The sequence below is a fragment of the Echiichthys vipera genome (assembly GCF_963691815.1).
Source record: "Echiichthys vipera genome assembly, chromosome: 17".
In the NCBI taxonomy this organism is placed as follows: Eukaryota; Metazoa; Chordata; class Actinopteri; order Perciformes; family Trachinidae; genus Echiichthys; species Echiichthys vipera.
In genome coordinates this window covers 6,992,775-7,014,612 of record NC_139842.1, presented here as the reverse complement: position 1 = coordinate 7,014,612, position 21,838 = coordinate 6,992,775, and the positions used below count along the sequence as shown (strand labels likewise).

The following is a 21,838-nucleotide window of genomic DNA, read 5'->3' as shown; positions in this document are numbered from 1 at the left end:
AAATATATATTAGAAAAATCACAAATTTAAATTTACAGAAAGTAATAACAGACAATGAAGCTTAGAACATTTTTTTAATTCATCTGATTTTAATTCGTTTTACATGCACAAGTGTAAATTTGCCAAAGTAAAACCCATTTTTGTGTTCTCATGAAATAACTGGAGGTGTATTTCAAGTCTGTATCCTATGCTAATAACAAGAAAGCTATCAAAACTATACATTGATGCTCCCACTTTAATATCTTTAATCCAATGTAATGTTCATTGTTCATGTCCCCTGGCGTATTTTACTTTTCATTCATTCTTATCATTATTTTTTCTCTATTTTTGTATGTATTTATTTTGTTGTTACGTCTATTTGTCATCCAATTGTTGTTAATGTGATACTCATATGGTTTGATGCACTTAGTGTATTTTGTAAATCAATAATAAAGTTGATGAAAAAAAGAGTAAACAATAAAGCTTCAAAATGAGAATTATCATGATTTTACCTCCATGCGACCCACTCTGTACATTTAGTATAAATATATATTCCCATCATTTTGACTGTTTGTAACCATAACAAAACGTATAGGTTTCATTGCATGCCGTGTAAAAGACCCACCAGTCACAGTGGAGGTGGTATAGCAAGTGTCAGTATTTTCGTTTACATTTCGGATTATAGATCTAACCTTAAAGATGGGCGATATCATTAAAGATGCACAAACGAACATTTTATTTTAAAAAACATCCACTATCAACAGATCATAGAGATGGAGACAGAAAGAGAGTGCAAATGAATCAGACTTTAAATATTGCAAATTGACATGGCAATCCAGATGTCTTGCATGATGCAAACGTTTTAAAGTCAAATACTTACTTTTTCAATACTATTACATTCATAATACATTTAAACCCCTTCTCATGTGGTGTGACAAAAATAATGTTAGGAGCAACATACAGGAAATTAATTTCCTTAATTTTTAGATATTAATACTCATCTAAAGTATCACACTACTCAGCCTCCCTGGTGAAGTTGACTCCAAGGTGCTGGAAAGGAGGGTTCGTCCTATAGTCGAAGCTCAGATTGAAGAGGAACAATGCGGATTCCGTCCTGGATGTGGAACAACGGACCAGCTCTTCACTCTTGCAAAGATCCTGGAGGGGGCCTGGGAGTGTGCCCATCCAGTCTACAAGTGCTTTGTGGATCTGGAGAAGGCATATGACCGGGTCCCTCGGGAGATACTGTGGGAGGTGCTACGGGAGTATGGGGTGAGGGGGACACTTCTGTGGGCCATCCAATCTCCGTACACCTAAAGCGAGAGCTGTGTCCGGATCCTCGGCAGTAAGTCGGATTCGTTCCCAGTGGGGGTTGGCCTTCGCCAGGGACGGCTTTGTCACCAATCCTGTTCCTGATTTTCATGGAGTCTCCCTTAGAGATAGGGTGAGAAGTTCAGCAATCCGTGTGGAACTCAGAGTAGAGCCGCTGCTCCTTTGCGTTGAAAGGAGCCAGTTGAGGTGGTTTGGGCATCTGGTAAGGATGCCCCCATGGTGCCTCCCTAGGGAGGTGTTCCAGGCACGTCCAGCTGGGAGGAGGCCTCGGGGAAGACCCAGGACTAGGTGGAGAGATTATATCTCCACACTGGTCTGGGAACGCCTCGGGATCCCCCAGTTAGAGCAGGTTAATGTGGCCCGGGAAAGGGAAGTTTGGGGTCCCCTGCTAGAGCTGCTGCCCCCGCGACCCGACCCCGGATAAGCGGATGAAGATGAGTGATGAGTGATCTAAAATGCTTTGCCTCCGTTGTACAAAATCTTGTATTAAAGGAAATCAAGCTTAATTAAAAAAGATCATGACTTTAAGCTATTCTTACCGCTCTGGCACTTTCACACTTTTCCTTTGTAATCTTAAAATGATCTTAATACACGTATTGCACACTAAAATGTAAAAGAAATCCACCAGGTGTTACAACGCATCAATATTCAATCCTCATATATTTCTGATAAAAGTCTGACTAATCGTTTTATTTGGTCCGAATAAAAATTATTTGAGCTTCCTGCCTGTCAAAAAGATATATACAACAGGTCTATTTACACATTATTAACATGTTCCTTGTAGGTACTGATTTTGAAAACTGAGGACCGTTTATGCGTCTACAGCCTGTTCACTGATGTTGAACACATTCCTAAATTCTTCGTCAAATAAGTCCTTCAGCCTGTTGCCCTTGGCGAGGAATTCAGGATTTTTCTGCAAAAGAGCACAACAATATTTGTCACTGTAATACGTCTAAAAAAGTAATAATGCGAACTGATGAGGAAAACCTCTTAGCATCACATGTGTTGATGATGAAAAGTCATAACCATCAAAGTCATCTAGAGGTTTTAAGTGACACTGTTTCTTACTCGGTTGTATGAAGCACAGTTGGTGAAAATGAGCTGGACGTCGGACACAAACTCTCCGACAGTCTGGCAGACATTCTTCTGTAGTTTGTCCCCAATATTACCCAGCCACATGGGAGTCTTGATCACAGTGGAGTAGTCATTCAACTGCGGGTGCCACACAGAAATGATTGAAACACTCGACTCTCTGCGACACCTTTGTGTTTTGTTTACATCGATTTCAGACTACCATAAGCAAAGACCTGAAAGTGGTGTGACTCCTTCAGTAGCAAGATTATATTAAGTGTACTTTATATGTGCTATCTTTCGTGAATAAAAATACTCACATAGAGGCATGGGTTTGTAGCAAACAGTTGTTCCTCATCAGCACTACACAGATACAGAAGGAGATACTGGCATTGCTGTGAAAGTAAGACAAGAGCGATAAGAGACAGTGGTGTGGCAGAGAGACAGGTATTACAATGCAAAGGAAGAGTATCAGACAGTGTACTCACCAGCGTGCCTTTGGATATTTGGCGAGACACTGCTGCTTCTCTTTCCATCTTATCCAAGTAAAGCCACTCTCTATTGGTTCTGAATACACAGAATGTGCACATCCATCGTCTCTCATCCCTGCACACAACAAACACAAACAAAATATATATGAATATATGAGGTGTGACCATTATTAATCTTGAAAAGAACACAGCCCCTCTATTTGATTTCAATGTAACCAAGTTAATCACATTGACACAAGACTAATGTAACACAGTATTATATTTAGGTAGTATATGAATGTATTAACTTGGTTTGTATAGTTTGTCATTTAAAGGAGCTGTACCTAACATTCAGGGCATTAAAGTGTAGTTAAGGCGTATTTGCATCCCAAGGTCTTTTTCGGCATGAATATACATCAAATAAGCCATTGAGACAGTTTTTTTCATTGATCACCTATTAACAGAGAAATCCCGGAGTCGCTAACAGCCAGACATGGCTAACACTGATTAGCTCGAGTCCAGTTCAATACTTTCCTCCTTGAACTGAACTCCAGTGCATTTGGTAATCGATTTGTATGGACTGCCTCTCAATATGGATGTAGCCGGCTGCTAAAGCTTGTAGCATTGTAAAACCGACTTTTTAAAAAAAACTCTGGGTTCGCTAACTACATTGTTGGTGCTTTGTTTTATGTGTAGAGACTCTTATCATGCTACTGCAAAGGTTTGTTGCTAGTTTGAGTAAAATTAGTGGTTAAAAAGAGCCGTTTTGGATGGTTCAGTACTCTGCCCCGAGCTCAGTGTTAGCTATGTCTGGCTGCTAGCGACTCGGTGATCAAAGAAAAAAAACTCTCTCAATGGCTTATTTATGTAGATGTACATATATTCATGCAGAAAAGACCATGGGATGCAAATACGCCGAAATTACACTTTAATAATGCAGCAAACAGCTATTTTCTCCTGATTCCACTGATGCTGATGCTCTGCCTACCTCCACTGTTAATGAGTGAAACAAGATTCATGCAGCTGGAATAAATTAAAACTTGAACATCGATAAACTGGTTTTGCCCATTTGGGAGCAGCATTACAAGCTCTAAACACATGATATATTATAACATTTATATATTATCACCATACAAAGTTGATGGCTAATTTTGATCTTTTGCCAGATGATGGATGTGAGTCCAATATTTGCTCCCTTTTAACTCTGTTTTGGTCTCCACCAACTCCTGAGAGCCATATCTGGCTCTTTAGCTGCTAAGCGTTCCACTACATTCACCAGCTAGTTGCTGATTGAGTCGGTCTGTTGTTTGATGCTGAGCAGGTTTATTCAGTGAACAGTCAGTTTATCAGAATATTTCCACTAAAAAAGATTGGCAATGATACTGATGACACTGAACTAAAATAGAAAAGTGATACAAAAATGAGCTAAAAGAAGCTAAATTGATCATATACAGCTCAAGAGAACTGTAGTCAGGTGATCATTTTCAATACCAATAATTAAACAATACCTCTCACGTGTTAATTCCACCAAAATAAAGTAGATTAAGTGAACAGCATTACAATGTCATTACAAAAGTAAATATTGATAGATATCACTTTTAGTTTAGCTCAAAACACATGACTCACAGACAACTGATATCACATAAAAGAAAAAACAGCAACATTTTGTTTGACACATGTCTCAGTTGTCTCCTAATTGGATCCAAGCTCACCCTAACATGGCGTCTTCTACATGAGGCAGGTGACATTTCTGGTGGAAGGAGCGAGGGCAGTGATCGCACACCACCAACTCTTCTTCTTCTCCACTCTTACAGATGGAACACTCATCATCGTTTTTCTGATTCTCCTGCGCCAAGACAGACACAACGGCAAATGATCACTCACAGTACAATTACATGTTGCAACTGAGAGACTTGTACTGAAGCTGTAACTGTAACTGCATTGTGAGAGACACTGGTTTTGTATTAACATCACTGTAACATCAGCATGCTGCTGGAACAAACTTACCCTGTCAATACTATCTGGCTTGCACAGTCTGCATTTACACAGCAGTGAGTGGATCCTCAAGATGTTTGCCTGAAATAGACAAATCAACAGTGTCTTCCTCTTTGTTTCATAGTTAAGGTAATGTAGGCTTGATCGTGTGGCTTTCTCATTACCTTCCCTATCATTTTTAGAGCTGACACTCGTTTCATTTTATGAAATACATCATGTCAGGCAGACGTGCACCTCGTACAACCAATTCTGGGCATCTATACAACATCCAAACTAGGTCCACCATTTGGACGTCCAACTCTGACCCAACTTGGACGTCATATTGACGTTCATCATTTGCCACAGTTGACTAAACCTGTGTAAACATACTCTATATATGATTATTAATCAGATGACAGTATTTATTTATTTATTTTAAATGAATTATCCCCATATTTTTGTTCTATTTTCTTAGTTTTTATACTGTGTCTCAGGGGGTAGAGAGGGTGTTCCCCTATACTTAAGATCAGTAGTTCGATTCCCGGCTCCCCCGGCTCCTCTGGTCCACATGTCGAAGTGTCCGTGGGCAAGACACTGAACCCCCAAATTGCTCCCTGTGCTTAAAAGCCTCAGCTAAATGTAATGTAATGTAATTATCTATCTATACAGTATTGATGTTTGATAGTGGCGGAGTCTGCCATTTCTACACTGGATTCAATATAGATGTAATCTAGTGCCAAAGAATACATAAATACAGTATAATATTAATGTTTGTTGTTGTTTCTGTTACTGTTCTTTAGAGCACAGTAAATATAATTTGTTCTTTCAACATCGGGTTGTCTTGTCAATGTGCTAACTAGCTAACTAGCGTCTTTTCCCGTTTATTGGCAGTTTAAGCAAATTAGTGCACAAGAAGAGAAACACAAGCAAGGAAGGTAAACAAACAACTAAAAGCAAGAGGGCAGGAGATTGAAAACTAACTTGCTATATTAGGTAAGATTATTTTTTTCGGCCATTGTGCTCTTCTCTTATTATTTGCTAGCTCATGGTAAATGTAATTGTTCTCTCGACATGGGTTTAATCCATCCTGTTGATCTTCCAGTTTCCCTTTTTTAATGACGAATACAGACTAGCGCAGCTAGCTGGTAAGGAGAGTTATTACCTCTAACATAAGTTAGTGCTAGTTGGCTGTAGTTTAAGTGTCTCAAACTGATCCAGTAAAGGGCCGCAAGAACACACCTGATCCAACAAATCCAACTGTGTGAAGGCGATTCAGTTGGTTGAATAAGTCTAGTCAGGCGTTTTCTTGCTTGGTTGGAATGAAAACCTGCAGCCACAGCGGCCCTTTACTGGATCAGTTTGAGACACCTGGAACTGCCCCAAGAAAAAGGCGACATGAGGCGATGAAGCAGTCAGCCTTTGTCGTCGCTAGTTATTTTATGTTGGGTTGGACGTGTCTCGGAACTTAAGGAGTAATACTTTCTTTCCTACAGATTGCATCACACAATACACAAAGATGCACAGATGCACACACCACCCTGACCCCGGTTACCTCTATGAGGACACTGAGTGGCTCCCCTTCATACTCGATGTCTTTCCTCCAGGAGGCATCTGCCTGAAGTGATGCCTCACCTACGAACTCCACTGGGCTCATCCAGCTCCTCTCAGTACGAATACTCTTCCCCAGAGTCCCTGGTGGTGAAAGTTTAGAGGAGACACATTTTAATAGGTTCAGCTGGTTAGTATTAATTTTATCACACTGTTCATTACACATACTTAGCTTGTATAGTAAGATATACTGTAGTTACCTGATGCAAATCGTTTTTTGTATAAGATCCCAGCCACAGCCCCGCATGTGACTTTGAACACCTCCTTGCCACTGTCATGAATTGCTTCTGGCTCCTGCTCATTCTGTTCCTCAGCCTCTCCTTCTTCATCTGTAATGGACACATGTGGAAAGCATGAAAGCTATTGAACCCATAATACTGGGGTAGGACATGCAGCTAAGGGCGCACTCACACTGTCCATCCGTACCGTGCCCCGTGCTTTAGGGTACTTGTCCCCCCCTCCCTCTCCCCCCGCGGGCCAGTCCCGTTTGTACTCACACTGCCTGGGCCTCGCGCGAATGCTTCTTGCCTGCCCATACGTCATCACGCAGTAACACGTCACACCCATTGATGATGTCATCGCGATGCGTCGCTTTGTTTACAAATCTTTCCATAGACCTCGGCGTTTTTGTGCGTCTTGTCCGACTATTTTTGAATATTTTCATCCGACCAAATCTGCAGTAAACACTCCACCTTCGCATCACACCAACGTGAAACCATTGTTTTAAATGTTGCACTCACACTGGTCAAACGAACTAGACTTTACCCGTGGAACCTGTTTGGGAACGGTACGGATGGACAGTGTGAGTGCGCCATAAGATCATTTCTATTATTGCCATAACGTGTTTCAACCCTGAATATCACTTTGTAGAAACCGGCACCTGTGTCATCTGTGGAACTTTCTGTGCGGTCCTGTTCACAGTCCTCATCTTCATCATCTTCTCCTTCAGACACTAAAAAAGTGAGAAGGGAGAAATATGTAATTTTGAAACTGTCAATTTCATAGATGTGGAAATAGATTAAAAAAAACTGGATTAGATCTTGAAATCGCCTACTGGTATGCAGTGCTCTCTCATAATCAATCAAAAGTACTCGATGTACACTCCTGTAGTTTTCTATATACAGTTTTTTGCACCGAGACAACAAACCTGTGGTCAAATGATCAGAGGGGGACAGTGACTTCTTGGTCTAGTAGGAAGAAAAAAAAAGGATATTGCTCAGATAATGATCGCTTACAAAACGATACATCAGATAATTTATTGATTCATGTTCTTTCACCAGTTTCTCTTCTTACCTTTTTACACCCTCTAAAGTACTTTGCTGCTTTCAGGTGACCTTCCTGCAGTTAAAATAAAGATAATAACATGATTTCCACAACACACTGTGTGAAATTATCTAATGACACTAGCATGTCAAAAAAAAGAAAGAAGAGAAAGCATTGTCACAGTGTTGTTCCGTGTGTAGTCTAAAATACAAAAATGACAAACCTCTATAAGTTTTGCCAGGGGGATGCCCTTACATCGAATGCTCAACTTCCAGTTCTTGCTTTTCGTCTTCCCTGCAAACCTCTCAAATCCACTGGGAGTAAACCACTGTTTCTGAACCACAATGCACTTCTCTCCTGTAACATTCAGAGGATTGGGGTTGTGTCAATCATTATCCATCTGCTGCGATGACCAACATATGTCACTATCTCTCTCCTGTCAGACTCAGATGTCAGAAGTTGAATTTTGGAATGCTTTCATATTAAACCTGATCCCACATCACCCTTTTCAGTATTTACCTTTACTTTTTGGAAAGAAGAATGACAAAAGTCTTTCTTTTCATAATCAGATACTTCAGTCATCGTAACAGTTTTACTTACCTTTAGCCAGTCCGTGTCTGTTCAGTGTTCCCTCCTTGTCTCCACAGGTCACAGGCAGCTGGTGCTTATAGATGGGCCAGGTCCAAATGTCGTTCTTCTGTCCTTTCTTCACCGGAAAGTCTGGAAAGCGGAAGGAAATATTTTGACTTCTTTGTTCCAAATGAAAAACTTTCTTAAGAGAAGCATAACTTACGGAGTTGTCGTGCACTTTCCAGCAAACCTTCACTTCAAGTAATATGGGAGGACAAATATGTCCCTACCGATACTTAAGTGAACATTATCTAAGAGCGTACTCACACTGTCCTTCTGGCCGGGGCCAAAACCGTTTTTTCAGCTAAAGCCTAGTACCTTTAAGCAGTGTGAGTGCACCCGCTCCGCGCATAACTGCGGCCAGCGGACCGTCCACGGCCCGCTTGAAAGAGGTGTGCTTTAGCGGAGCCGTTTGCACATGTACGAGCCCGAGCGTGCGCACGTGCGCGAGCACGAGCACGAGCCCTACGGCAATAGTGTTATGTCCGCCTGTTCGGACATGTAAATAGAAGGACGGACCATGCGCGGACATTTAACAACAACAACAATGGCGGTGAAAGGTTCACGTTGTGTTTACTGCAGATTTGGTCGGATGAAAATTTTCAAAAACAGTCGACAAGACTAGTTGACAAGTTGAGAGGGATACTCACACTGTCCTTCCGTACCGCGACCCGGACTTTAGGGTACTTGTCCCCCCTCCCTCTCCCCCCCGCGCCCCAGCCCCGTTTGTACTCACACTGCCAGGGCCGGCCAATGCTTCTTGCTGTCCATACGCCATCACGCCGTAACACGTCACACGCATTGATCGCGTGTGTGTGGCTTTGTTTACAAATCTTTCCACAGACCTCTGAGTTTTTGTGCGTCTTGTCGACTGTTTTTGAATATTTTTATCCGACCAAATCTGCAGTAAACACTCCACCTCCGCATCACACCAACATAAACCTTTCACCGCCATTGTTGTTGTTGTTGTTAAATGTCCGCGCATGGTCCCTCCTTCTATTTACATGTCCGAACAGGCGGACATAACGCTAGTGCCGTAAGGCTCGTGCTCGTGCTCGCACACGTGCGCACGCTCGTGCTCGTACATGTGCAAACGGCTCCGCTAAAGCACACCTCTTTCAAGCGGGCCGTGGACGGCCCGCTGGCCGCAGTTGTGCGTGGAGCGGGTGCACTCACACTGCTTAAAGGTACTAGGCTTTAGCTGAAAAAACGGTTTTGGCCCCGGCCAGAAGGACAGTGTGAGTACGCTGTTATATGACTTTATTCTGATTAAATCACAAATTTATTCTGGTAATATTATTATTTTTTCCTCAAAATGTTATGACTATTTGTTCTCCAAACCTCAGAGAACACAGATGGGATATGTTATAGTGTACTCTGAATAATGCAGAAAGTTTTGAAAACTAAGAGAAATCTCGCTGTAACACGTGAGCCATTCAAGGGGTTTATAAGCAAATGAATGTATCAACGACGTGCAATGGTGCCACATGCACATTTAAAGAGCTCTGCTTAAATAGTTGCCCTCACTGTGATTTTGGCCCTTTGTCTTTGACCAACTGGCCTGGTGTGTGTTTGTGTGTGTGTAGTGCTCTTTGAGTTTCTTTGTTATCTCTAAAAGTGCGGTAAGGAAATTGGCCAACATGACACCTGTAGCACTTTGAAGTTAGAGACACTAGGTTTGAGAGGGTGCTGCTTATTTTGTATTTTCTATTCGTATTGTTGAATTGGGTAATTCTTTTAGGAAGTGGCTAATAGTTATCTCTCAGTTTGGAGAGACCTCTTTAAGCTATATTTATTTCTTTGATTTGAGCAGCATCCAACATGCCTTTTTCCCTGTTCTTTTTTTATTCTGCAAATAAAGAAGTTGCTATTTTACCAAAAAACATTCTGGTTTATGTTGCTTTACTTTCCCCATGAGCCGGGTCGTAACAGTTAGGTCATGCCTTCGATCAACAGGACAATAAAGAGCCTTCCTGCATTAAACTTCATTATATTCCAAACTGTCACATTTGTTTACCTTTACATTTACATACAGAAAGACATCTCCACCATAAATCCATGCCAAAAAGGGAGCCATTGGTGCGTAGAAATACATATTGGTGCCACAAGGAATATTGAAACAAAACCTACCACACCCTTGGTGGGAGGTGACTTACAGTAGCATGGTTTCTTCAGCTTTTTCCTCGGAGTCAATTGAGATGATGAACCGGCCTGCTCGTCCTCCTCCTCGTTGCACGTATTCACACTTTTCTGTTTTCTCTTTCTTTTCACTGAGTTCGCTTGCTTCTTCTCTCCCACCTCATCTTCTGAATGTTCCTCACTTTGCCCCTTGTCTGTGTCTTCCATTTCCACGCTTTTGGGAATTTGGTCAAACTGGAAAGACCCTGCAGATTAAATGAATGCCAACAGGTATGGATAATATTGAGTTTACATCATGGACAAGTAACAGTCAAAGACTCCTATTTTCTAACCCAGTGCCCTCTCATCCCATGTTGTCAATGTCACTGTTTTGGTGACATTTGGTCATGTTGCCTTTATGTAACTTCCAGTGCGGCGGAGCTAGGTATTTCATCCTTAAATTTTTGAAAAAGAAAAAGAATCATACCGTCCATGAGGCTGTTCCGCAGCAGCCGCAGGGTGGGGTACTGGTTCATGATGGTCTCCTTGAAAACGCACCTCCAGAACTCTTTCATGTACTGTGGTCGCTTTCCCTCCAGCCAGTCCAGAATGTCATAAAGACCTTTCTTCATGTTGTCTTTACTCTTCATGCGACTTACTTTCTACGGACACGAAAGTATCAAGATAATTAAGAGTTCTAAATTTCTCCTGTTAACTTGGCAGACAGTTCACATAAGATGAAGGCCGGGGGTGGTTGTAACAAGTCTTTGGATGTTCCTAACTAAATCCTAGTGACATGCAAAATGAACAAATACATCTTTTTAGTGTCCGGTATGTATCAGGTCAGTCAGTGCTCAAGGATCCCCGACTTTTAACACTCATACTGCCCACATACTCGCTGTTATCAGAGGCCACTGCTTACGCTGCCTCCTATAGTGGTGCATCTCTCAAACCATAGGAAGCAGGACCAACAATGAATGAGTTGGAATCATTGTCTCAAATGATAACGTCAATGAGTGACTTGAAACGAGACAGCTTGGCAGCTACTTTCATTTACTGAGCCAACAGTCTGGAGCCCAACTGGGGAGGCCCATTCCCCACTTTGCACACCTCTGATATGCTAATTTTAATTTCAAACACTATGCCGCTAACTAACAAAGGCCTCTTCACACTGAAGCCTCTCCAGACTGATTGACAGGTTTTCAGTTCCCCCCCACCCTACAACAAAAGTGTGGCATGGGTTCCCAGGAGCAGTGGAGGGAGAAGTATTCAAATCTCTTACTTAAATAATAGTTACTACATGGGCTGGATGATATGGCCATAAATCATCTATAACAATATATGTATGTATATATATATATATATATATACACATTACACATCAGATTATCTGTAAATGTTGTGTCAGTATGTGCTTATTATTATCAGTTTTGATAACATAACCGTGCATCATAATATCTTGATATATGATTTCAATACGATAGGATTCCATTGAAAGTCGATAAACTATCATATCAGCTTTTAAATTGTAGAAATCAAATACTCTTGGTAAAAGTTAACGTCACACATCCAAAGCCATACTCAAGCAAAAGTGCAAAAGTATCAGCATCAAAATTAAAATAAAATTACTTCAAAGTCATATGTATTGAATCACTGGATTATAGTTACAGATGCATTAAAGTGAATTAAAGTGTTGCTGGTTATGGTTTTTTTAAAATTAATTTTGCAATAAAATCTTAGATTGAGCCTAATTTTGAAAAAGAAAAATCTTAGAAATATGGTAAATTAGGCACCATAAGTACTATAGTTCCCTCTGAAATGTAGTAAAGTAGAAAGTATGAAACAGAAATACTCAAGTTAAGTAAATGTACCTCAAATTGAATTTTTAAAGAAAAAGTACTCAATACTTGAGTAAATGTACTTAGGACCGTGTGTGTTGTGTTGGTGCACAGCAGCCTATGGGTGCGCAGTCAGGGACTTCCCGCTCTCGCAGCGCCCCGGCGCGCATACACACAGGAACAGTGAGGAGGTGAAGGGGGTAGTAATAATAATAATAATATTACTACTAACAACAACAACAACAACAACAACAATAATAGCAGTATAATAATAATATAATAATGATGATGATGATAAATCATGCATAGTGTTCCAACTTCAGTAGCTCACCTTGTATCTGTCCTCCGGGACCAGGTCGTGATCCCTGAGCTGGCTGAGAAAGGTGTGGGGCTTCTCCATGCAGGACATTTCGGTTTTATGACGGCGGAAAAACCGCAGCAGTTCCTCATTCTCCAGCCAGTCCATCGGGTCCATGCGAAACCATTTACCTCCTATGCAAAAAGAGGAAACACCAGGCCGGAGAGACCACGACCGGAGCACTGCACTTCTTTAGAGAGGCTCCCTCCGCTGTTTTACTATGCAAACAACAGGATATGGACACAGTGAAATGAAAAATGAGTTCCTACAAGTTCACTGTCAGAAAAATCAAATATGTAGCAGATTTTCAAAAGTGGGCGGAAGTCCGATCAGAGATCAGATATATCCACAAGTGTGTTCTCAGTTCCTCCTCTTAGGAAAGTGTCGCATGAGCTTTGCTTCCTAGGACTTCTCTCATATTTCGGTGACGTTTGGAAAGTGAAAGTATTTCTTTTCTGTTGGCAAGTCGCAGTTCTGTTCACAGGCTGCAGGGGGCATCAACGATTGGCTGACTCCTTCCATTTCCCTGCTGGTGGGAGCCCGCTTTAAATGCATTACCGCCCCCTGCTATGTTGGAGTGACAACCAAAGTACCACTTGTTAACGCCCCCAAAAGCAACATAATACCTTCTGAATTATTATTTTTTTTCAAATAATTGAATAGTTTCCCTGATCCTTTGTCAATAAATATTTGTATGAGCCAATTTGTTCCACTCCCAACATCCTCATTTCCCTCTTTTAATGTCTCTCATTCTTGAGAGTAGGCCTGAACACTTACACGCTCCTTGACAGTGCTCACAGGGTTGTTTTGACTGTTTGAATCCTGTCTGAATCCTGTTTTTTTAAAGTATGGTTCAGTAATATTATTGACATATAGAAATTGACACAGCTGAATTGATTGCAAGACCACATTGCGCTCTAGGGGTCAAAAGACTATGCGGGTGCCATCCTGTTTTTATACATTCTCTACTCACTGTCGTCCTGTGTGTCTGGTCCCCTACCTGGGGTCTGGCCCCTGATACTACATATCAGATGATCAAAGGAGAACAGAAAGAAAAGTATGTAGCAATTTTGACGTCAAAAGTTTTTTGTTTACGTGTGAACTAATGCACGCTCTATTTGAAACCAATGGTGAATATTGCAGGTACACGTGCCGTCGATCATGCATTCATATGCAGACTGTTACAAAATGATTCCCACACAGATATATGCAGAATATATCATTTATTGTTTTTGTCTCCTCAGCCAGGCTGATCGTAGTCTTGATCGTATCCTTTCAAGTCGTCGTAAATAACGTCTTTGTGGTGATCCTGACAGGTCTGCACCACCTGTAGGACTGTTGCGAGGCGTCGGTCCAAAGCGGAGAGGTGTGGTTCAGAGAGGAGGGGCGCAACGCCCGCCAGAGGGTCCTGGGCGAGTGACTCCCGCATGGCATCGCTCAGACGGAAGCCAGGGAGGGACAAGAGACGCAAGCGGAAGAGGGTAGAGCGACGGATTCTACAAACATGAATGAAGTGCAACATCAGAAGGGATATTGTCACCCAAATAAGCCATCATTTTGCAAGAGCATTTAGATTGTATTTGTTTATTTCCTCACCATGTCTGGTCCTTTAGTGTCAATATTTATGGAATGAAAGGATTTCTGTACTACACCTCGCAAATGACTACTTTCTTACAAAGTATTTCACCCATTTCTCATCTTTGAACAGACTTTATTTTGTTTTGTTTTACCTGCAACACTGTTCCAACGGAACTAGAATAGACAGCTCATCCCGAGAGTGACGCCCAAACCTGGAAAACATCATCAACAACATCTCAGTCAATCCAAACCGTCTTCAACCGCTGTCCCTATCAGGGTCACGGGGGGAGGGGTGGCTGGAGCCGATCCCAGCTGACAAACAAGGTTCATTCACACTCCCATTCACACCTACGGGCAATTTAGATTCTCAATTAACCTAACACCTGCACGTCTTTGGACTGTGGGAGGAAGCCGGAGAACCCGGAGAAAACCCACACAGACAACATGCAAACCCCACACAGAAGGGCCCCAGCCGGGATTCAAACCAGGAACCCTCTTGGCGACAGGTGACAGTGCTAACCACCACACCACCCACATTTAAGTTAGAAGACAATATATATAAAATCTTACTTTAGTCACTTTGGCTGTTAGTTATGAGTTATACTATATAATTTTTTTATTGTTTTTAACATTTTTAACTGCCTGAACTGACGAGTCAGCGGCAGATGTTCATGGTACTCACGCCCGTCCATTATCAAGATGCAGCAGAAAAGTCTCATTGCCGAACTTCTCAAACGTCTCATAGTGATGCCTGTCCATGTTGCCTTTGAATAGAAAACACATTCATTTAGCATATACTGATGATTCATAACACCCTGAACACGGGAGATAATCCCATGATACTTTTGTAGTTTGCTAAAATTGTGCTATCAGAATGTTTTCCCTCCGGTTTCAAAGGGGGACAAATATGTCAGTAAGCCCCATTAATTACACTGCCTGCACGACCCATTACGGTGCATAGTGACTGACTTCCGGGTCAATTTGAAATGTAGACTGACTCATGAGGAAGTCCAGTACAGCCATGTCTATGAGGTCCACCAGCCTGGTTCCGTGGTTGTAAGGAGACGTCTGTTTCACTGTGTCACAGTAGGCCGGGTCCTTCTCCCACCTGGGAACAGCAGTGCAGAAGAAGAAGCCATGGTGATTGCATTCATTTATAAGAACTATTCTTAGTTTGAATGTAAGGATGTTTTCTTCAAAAAAATCTATTCAGCCATGGTGACTAATGCTGCCCATACATGCTCACTATCCAAACTTCTTCTGTCACTTTGTAGTTTAGATTACAGTTTACAGTTTATTAGGGTGAAGGTACTTAGTATATATTGGGTCAATATATCCGTCCGTATCTTTTGTCCAACCGACGGCCAATTCTGAAGGTGCAACTTAAAATGAGCTCAGGTTTGGATACACAGCCTGATATATGCAAATAGATGATCAAATTAAGATAAAATGCCAGAACGGTTACAAGTAATGACGCAATATCTGTATCATTTGTTTCCAAATCAATCAGATTGAATTCTGCATGTCAGTGTGAGCATCTTGGACAGCTCCTGCAACCCTGCCTGGGGGTCCCAGGACCAGAACCTCGGACAGAGATTGACACAATTTGTGTATCATTTTGTTTGTTTGTTTGTTTGTTTGCTTGTTTTTAAAGCAGGATGAAACTACAGACTGTGAGCTGAACTATTGGTGAGCCATGTTACCTTAGCGCACTAAAAGGTATTGATATTACCCTTTATTTTTGTAATAATTACACTAATAATGAGTAATAGTGTTGACATCTACAGTATATTCTTTACACTAACAATGTGTTAACCACATATTTAATGTTGTGTTGCATTTCTTCATTTTGACCACCAGAGGGCAGTGAAGACTCATGAGTCTACATACACCCATCTCAACTGGAACAACTCCAACAGCAACAAGGTAGAAAACTTTACAATTTGAAACAGACAGAGTTGTTTCAAATATTTAGCCTGCCAGTGGATCAAATAAAGATAGTGATTATCACAGGGCTGTGTTTTGTTCAAATTGATCATTTGTAATAATTAATATATAAATATTAGTGATGGCGTGACTTTTAATGCCAACATTGATACCTTTAAACAAAAAATATCAGACAGTGCACCTACTGCGCAAGTCTGGTTCGACTGTAGGAGCGTCTCCATGGTGACCTCCAGGATCTGCGGGGAGCTAGGGTGAGGTCAGGCAGCATGGCGGCCAGGGAAACCTCCAGCACATGTGGCTGACCGCACACTGGGTTCTCTGTCGAACAGTAGTATTCACACTGGCCGTAAAAACACACGTTCCCCACTAGAGTCAGAGAGATGACAGCTTGAGTTTAGTTGTCGGGCGGTTTGTATAGACAGTGTGTGATCATGTTTGGTGTTACCAAGTAGTGCAGGTGGATGTAGGCATGGACCGTAATGCATTCACACACATACCAGGGGAAATGAAGAAGGTCCTAGACAGCCTGTGGTCAGTGGTAATCTCTCTGATCTCTGAGGTGACATTGATGAGTCGACCGACCACCGGAGGGATCCTGTTGAAGCCCAACAATCTGAAAAAGCAAAAGAGAGCATCAACAAAAATAAAGGAATAAGTTCATGGAAGGAATGATATAGAAATAGAAGAGTGAAACACTATTATTCTTTTCCATTCATACTTTACTCTTATCTTTATGCTACGAGCTGTGCAGTAGCTTCATGAATGAGTAAATCCGGTGTTGGACCAGTGCCGTGGTGGTTACAGAACACTCTGCGCACCCAGCAGGACAACTGCTGCCTGCTGAGAGTATAAGGCTCTGTACCTGTCAAGGTGAAAGGCAGCAATCTCTGCATTGTGTCTTTCAAAGTCTGAGAAGTAGAAGAGGTTTACATCCGTCTCTGCATCTCTGGGTTGTCTGTGTTACAAAAACACACATAAATAGGAATGCATGAGGCAAGATGCTGTATTTCCTGTTTGTTATGATGTTCACTTGAAAAATGTGACCCCTAGTAAATAACTGAAGAGTCATATTGTGTGTAGTCGGTTGTTTATTTATTGAAGCGACGCCTTACTTCATGGGTTTCAGCAGAGCTTGTCCGTAGTTTGGGAACGACATGAGCAGCTTGAGCTGGGTACCTCCTGTCTTCTGAACTGAATGATGCATGGAGAGAAGATGGAGTGCATATTAATACTGAAATCATCACATACTTGCATATTGGATTTTTTTTCTTTTTTTAAAGACACGTGTAAGGGTTATATATGAGTACTGCATTGGGCATGTTTAATGCAGTGTACACCTGTTTCACAACATGGCGGCTTATTACATAGTTAAACAACTAACTGCCACTAGACCCTCCATTTGGTACATTACTGCAATAAGACCTGGATAAAGTACTTCCGTTTTCTGGCAGTATTTCATTCAGCGGTTTAATGCCTCCATACTTCATTATTCATGTAGAAACATAAAAATTGACATCTTGAAGGTCTTTTTGATGACTGTTTGGTAGCAGTTTCCCCCCTGGCAACACATGAACAAGGAACTCAGACTACCATTGGCTAGTTTTCCAATAATTTCAACTCATTTTTATCAACACTGAGATATGTAAATGAAACACTGAAGCTCCCTCGCCCTCACTTCACACAACCAGGCGGTGTGAATGAGCCCAATCAAAGCATGTGTTCTTTGAAGTGAACGTGTTCAACACTAAGGTCCCAGACGGAGAGACTGCGTTGGTTGTTGCATGCCATGTTTGAAGTAGCAAGTCCAGTAAATAATTCAAAAGAGATAAATCCTGAAATACAAACTAAATCCTCTCATATGTATTTATAATACGGGTTTATAACTTTGATTAAAGGAAAAGGAATCTGAACTCAAATGCTAAAATATATATATAATGTGAAAGAAAAGGGATGACACAGTCACAAAGAATCAGCCGGTAGCTGAGATTAGTGTTTAATCTTCACTGTATAACACAAATCTCAATGAATTATTCATTGTGCAGCGTGCTGGAGAAGGGGACACGTGCTAAAGATGGGGACGGGGTGTCTGACATGAGTAAACACAAAATGAGCATGTGCGTGAGTTGATGCAAGTGAGGTTGTGTGCCTATGTATGTGTGTTTGTGTGTGGTAATCAGCTGCAATTTTCATGATGACAATGCCCCTGTCACACTGCAAAACAGGTTACGCAGTTCCTTGAAGCTAAGAATACTGAAACAGTGAAATGTCCAGCCCAGAGTCCAGATCATAACCCCATAGAGAATCTCTGGAAAATCCCTAATGCCTAGAAAACCCACTCCAGTTACTGAACTGTGGAAGAGACTGAAGAAGAACGGACCAAGATCAAACCAGAGCAGTGTGAGAAACTAGTGATGTCCTCTGGGCTCAGATGTGCTGAAGTCATTCAAAGCTGTTGCCTCTACACTTCCTGTTCATTTTTAAATCCTATAGCCCGAAACTGTTTAAATCTTCTCTTCTGACAGAATGTTTACTGTTCTTTTATTTCACTCACTGCTTTGTTCACATAATTAAGGTTTTTGTTGAACATGCTAGTACAGCAGTGGTATAGCCTCAGCGGATATTCTATCAAATTCTGGACAATAAAAAAAAACAGTATTTCAGAATTAATCAAGTATTCATGAGTTTTGATCTACACTGTATATAATAATAACAATAATAATAATAGTTATTATTATTATTATTATTATTATTATTATTATTATTATTATTATTATTATTATTATTATTATTATATACAGTGTAATAGTTATTATTATTATTATTATTATTATTATTACTATTATTATTATATAAGATAAGATAATATAAGGTATATGGTGTTTGGCTTCCCTCTGTGGCCTGAGTCCTGCCCATACACGCACCTGACCAATCGTGAGGCGATCACAGCTGTCAATCAGGACGTTTCACCGCGCTTTAATAGCATCAAATAACTAATAACTAACTTATTAAAACTACCTTAAATTACACACAATCATCTCTGGGAAAAATGTATTTTAGGTGTGAGGGAGTAGAGGGAGATGCACTTATGATCTATACTGCAGCCAGCCACCAGGAGGTGATCCAGATGTTTTGGCATCGCTCTTGGGGAGCTGTCAAACCATCTTTATATACAGCCTATTCTCTGTGCACACTGCCATGACACAGTTTTAAATGGGAAAAATATCTCTTTAAGTACAGTACTTAAGCAAATGTACATAATTACACTCCAACTTTGCTCAAAACTTATGAGTCTTCTTTCACTAAAATCCTTCATCACCCTTAATATGGTGCTGCAGACCAACCAGAGCTTTGACATGTTAATGACTACATTAGTGCATTACCATAAGTGCAGGTGTATGTTTTCTCAGAACAGAATTTTGAGAAAGCGATTCTGTCTAACTGACACTTCAGGAAGTATTTTCAAGAGCAGAAAGATTAAAGGGAGAATAATAACATCACTGGAAAACCTTCACCTTCTTCACTGTGCACCCTCCTTAACATTTCTCCTTTGTTTCTTGTGGCTTTACCTGGCTCTGTCTTTTCTTCTCTCTATCCTCTAACCTGTTATCCCTGCGTCCCTCATTTGCTCACCAGCACCAAGGACACGTTTCGTTGCCAAATAGTGAGTCAGCTGGACCAGATTGGGATCCTTCCTGTCGTACAGCTCCCAGCGAGAGATGCCCAGGTGAAACCGTAGCCAAGTAGGGTGGGTCTCCACATCGCTCGTCCAAGTGACTTTGTCATAGCCTTCCTCCTCCTCACTGGCACTCTGCCTTCAGGGGATGAAGAGGAGGTAGTCAATGAAGAGTTAAGTCAAATTGAAGTTCGGAGAGTTTGTTTCAAGTAGACTGAAATATAAAACAAGCTGTAGAGGTAAAATGTGTAAGAACAATGTAACCTACTTGTTCTATATAAAGAAACACTTGAGTAACTAAAGCAACACATGATGTATTTTGCAATGCAACAGCTCATTAAACTGTGGGACAACAGTAGTATATTGTAGCATACAGTCGATTCTGAAATCAGACTTAGAGTCTACAGCACTCACCGAGGCTGTATTTGGGCACAGTGATGCATTGAGCTAAATGCTAACATCAGTATGCTCATAATGACTATGCTAACATGCTAAAATTTAAGTATAGACATCTTTCTATACTCCTAGTTTAGCATGTTTTACATTTTCTAATTAGCAAATCACAGAATATTGTAAACAATTGTTTATTATGTTAGCATGCTAGCATCTTAATTTGGGCTAGCACATAACAGAATACTTTTAACTATCTTTGTTAAATGCTAACGTTTATTAAATAGCACATAATGGAACATATTCATATTGCAGCTATAAACCAAAATGTTGGGGGTAACCAAAGTTTAATGCTTGTGCCAAATTTTATAGCAATCCAATAGGCCCAGTGATTTTTATTGAAAACCAGGGCCTCATGGGGATACTATAAAGGAAAAGTCAGAGCATTATTAAAGTAAGTAAGCTTCCTCCTCTGGGCACTGTGGATGTCTGTACAGATTTTCATGGACATCCATCCAGTAGTTGTTGAGATATTTCAGTCTGGAGCAAAGTGGTGGACCAACCGTCAGACTGACCTTGCCATCCACAGAGCAATGCCACTAAAATGGATTTTAAAAAACAGCTTATGATCTCATCTGTAGCAAGCTGAAACTTTTTACTGAAACTGGGAACTAATGGCCTTTCAAACTCCTCGGCCTTGTGAAGAAAAATTCATTGAGAATCCAATGTTAATGCATCATTTAGAGGATATTTAATACAGATGCAGAACCGTGGACATTTGCTGTTTGTGCTTACTGATTGATCCATTTTCTCCAACTGTTTCACTTACCACTGACTGTCACTGTCGATGGAGTCTTCCCTCTCCTCTTCCTCACTCCCTCTATCCCTTGCATGTTCATCTGTCTTCACCCTCAGCAGCCAATCATCATCTTGCAGCTCTGGACGTGGCAGGTTGTACAGCGGGTGCTGAAACAGCATCTCCAGCTTAAAACGGCTCTTGACCTTTTGAATCACATTTCCAGCTCCAGACAATTTATTTTCCTTCCCAGTGCCATCACCGAGTGAGGGTTTCTCTTTAGAGTTTAAGGTGTTGGCATTCAGTTTGTGATGCTTCTCATTCTGGGGGATTGTTGGCAGTTTATGTGAGGAGGAGGCAGACGAAGAAGAGGAGTGGGAGATGGACTGACGCTGAGTATCTGTTCTTGGAATGGAGGAAGAGGGGGAGGTGGGAAGGACACATGCTGTTTGGAGAACAGAGAGACAAAAGAAGGCCAGAAGGAGGTGGAGAGCGAGGGACAGACAGGCCAGACCCAGATAGATGGAGCGAGTGGATCGGCCCATGTTCTGTCTTATCATGCTGGAGGAAAGAGAGGCAACAAAATAGAAAGAGAGAGAGAGACATTTGAATTCCAAACAGGCCACAGAGCCCTGCAAACCCTTCAGACGTGACATTCCACTACAGGAGTGGACAAAATAAGAAAAATGACAGTTGGAAAACTAAATTGCTTACAAAGGAAGGTCAATTATAGCTGGAAAAAAGTCTGCCTGCATGGGTTAACATTCTGGGATTAGGGAAAAACATTCTGGCTTTTTTGTGTTGCTTTCTCAC

The 21,838-nt window shown here is 41.2% G+C and overlaps 2 protein-coding genes across 3 annotated transcripts; both read right to left on the bottom strand.

Moving 5' to 3' along the window:
• Nucleotides 1-171: 171 nt before the first annotated feature.
• Nucleotides 172-12,999, bottom strand: LOC310959421 (uncharacterized protein). 2 transcript variants are annotated; one of them, XM_083930755.1, is made up of 16 exons: nucleotides 12,615-12,999; nucleotides 10,933-11,107; nucleotides 10,484-10,711; nucleotides 8,298-8,417; nucleotides 7,921-8,054; nucleotides 7,728-7,772; nucleotides 7,582-7,621; nucleotides 7,315-7,386; nucleotides 6,635-6,763; nucleotides 6,379-6,518; nucleotides 4,860-4,928; nucleotides 4,565-4,698; nucleotides 2,871-2,988; nucleotides 2,703-2,777; nucleotides 2,380-2,523; nucleotides 172-2,224 (listed from the first exon to the last, which is right to left on the bottom strand). In XM_083930755.1, exons 1-16 carry the CDS (start codon nucleotides 12,756-12,758, stop codon nucleotides 2,123-2,125), a joined length of 1,869 nt encoding a protein of 622 aa, XP_083786881.1. In that variant the 5' UTR covers nucleotides 12,759-12,999; the 3' UTR covers nucleotides 172-2,122. The 2 variants fall into 2 exon arrangements, with proteins under 2 accessions (XP_083786881.1, XP_083786882.1); XM_083930756.1 differs by having other exon boundaries at nucleotides 10,933-11,103; nucleotides 12,615-12,731.
• Nucleotides 13,000-13,881: 882 nt separating this feature from the next.
• Nucleotides 13,882-21,570, bottom strand: LOC310959760 (extracellular serine/threonine protein kinase FAM20C-like; the record flags this gene model as incomplete). Its single annotated transcript, XM_083931219.1, has 10 exons — nucleotides 13,882-14,137; nucleotides 14,372-14,431; nucleotides 14,902-14,983; nucleotides 15,218-15,327; nucleotides 16,352-16,532; nucleotides 16,664-16,779; nucleotides 17,029-17,121; nucleotides 17,279-17,357; nucleotides 19,797-19,978; nucleotides 21,059-21,570. 10 exons carry the CDS (start codon nucleotides 21,568-21,570, stop codon nucleotides 13,882-13,884), a joined length of 1,671 nt encoding a protein of 556 aa, XP_083787345.1.
• Between the last annotated feature and the right edge of the window lie 268 nt (nucleotides 21,571-21,838).

Coding starts and splice junctions, on each gene's coding strand:
- LOC310959421 (XM_083930755.1), bottom strand. CDS start 12,758: ATGGACCCGATGGACTGGCTGGAGAATGAGGAACTGCTGCGGTTTTTC. Junction 6,764..7,314: donor AAGTTCCACAGATGACACAG/GTGCCGGTTTCT, acceptor TGTCCATTACAG/ATGAAGAAGGAGAGGCTGAG. Junction 6,519..6,634: donor CAAAAAACGATTTGCATCAG/GTAACTACAGTA, acceptor TTTCACCACCAG/GGACTCTGGGGAAGAGTATT.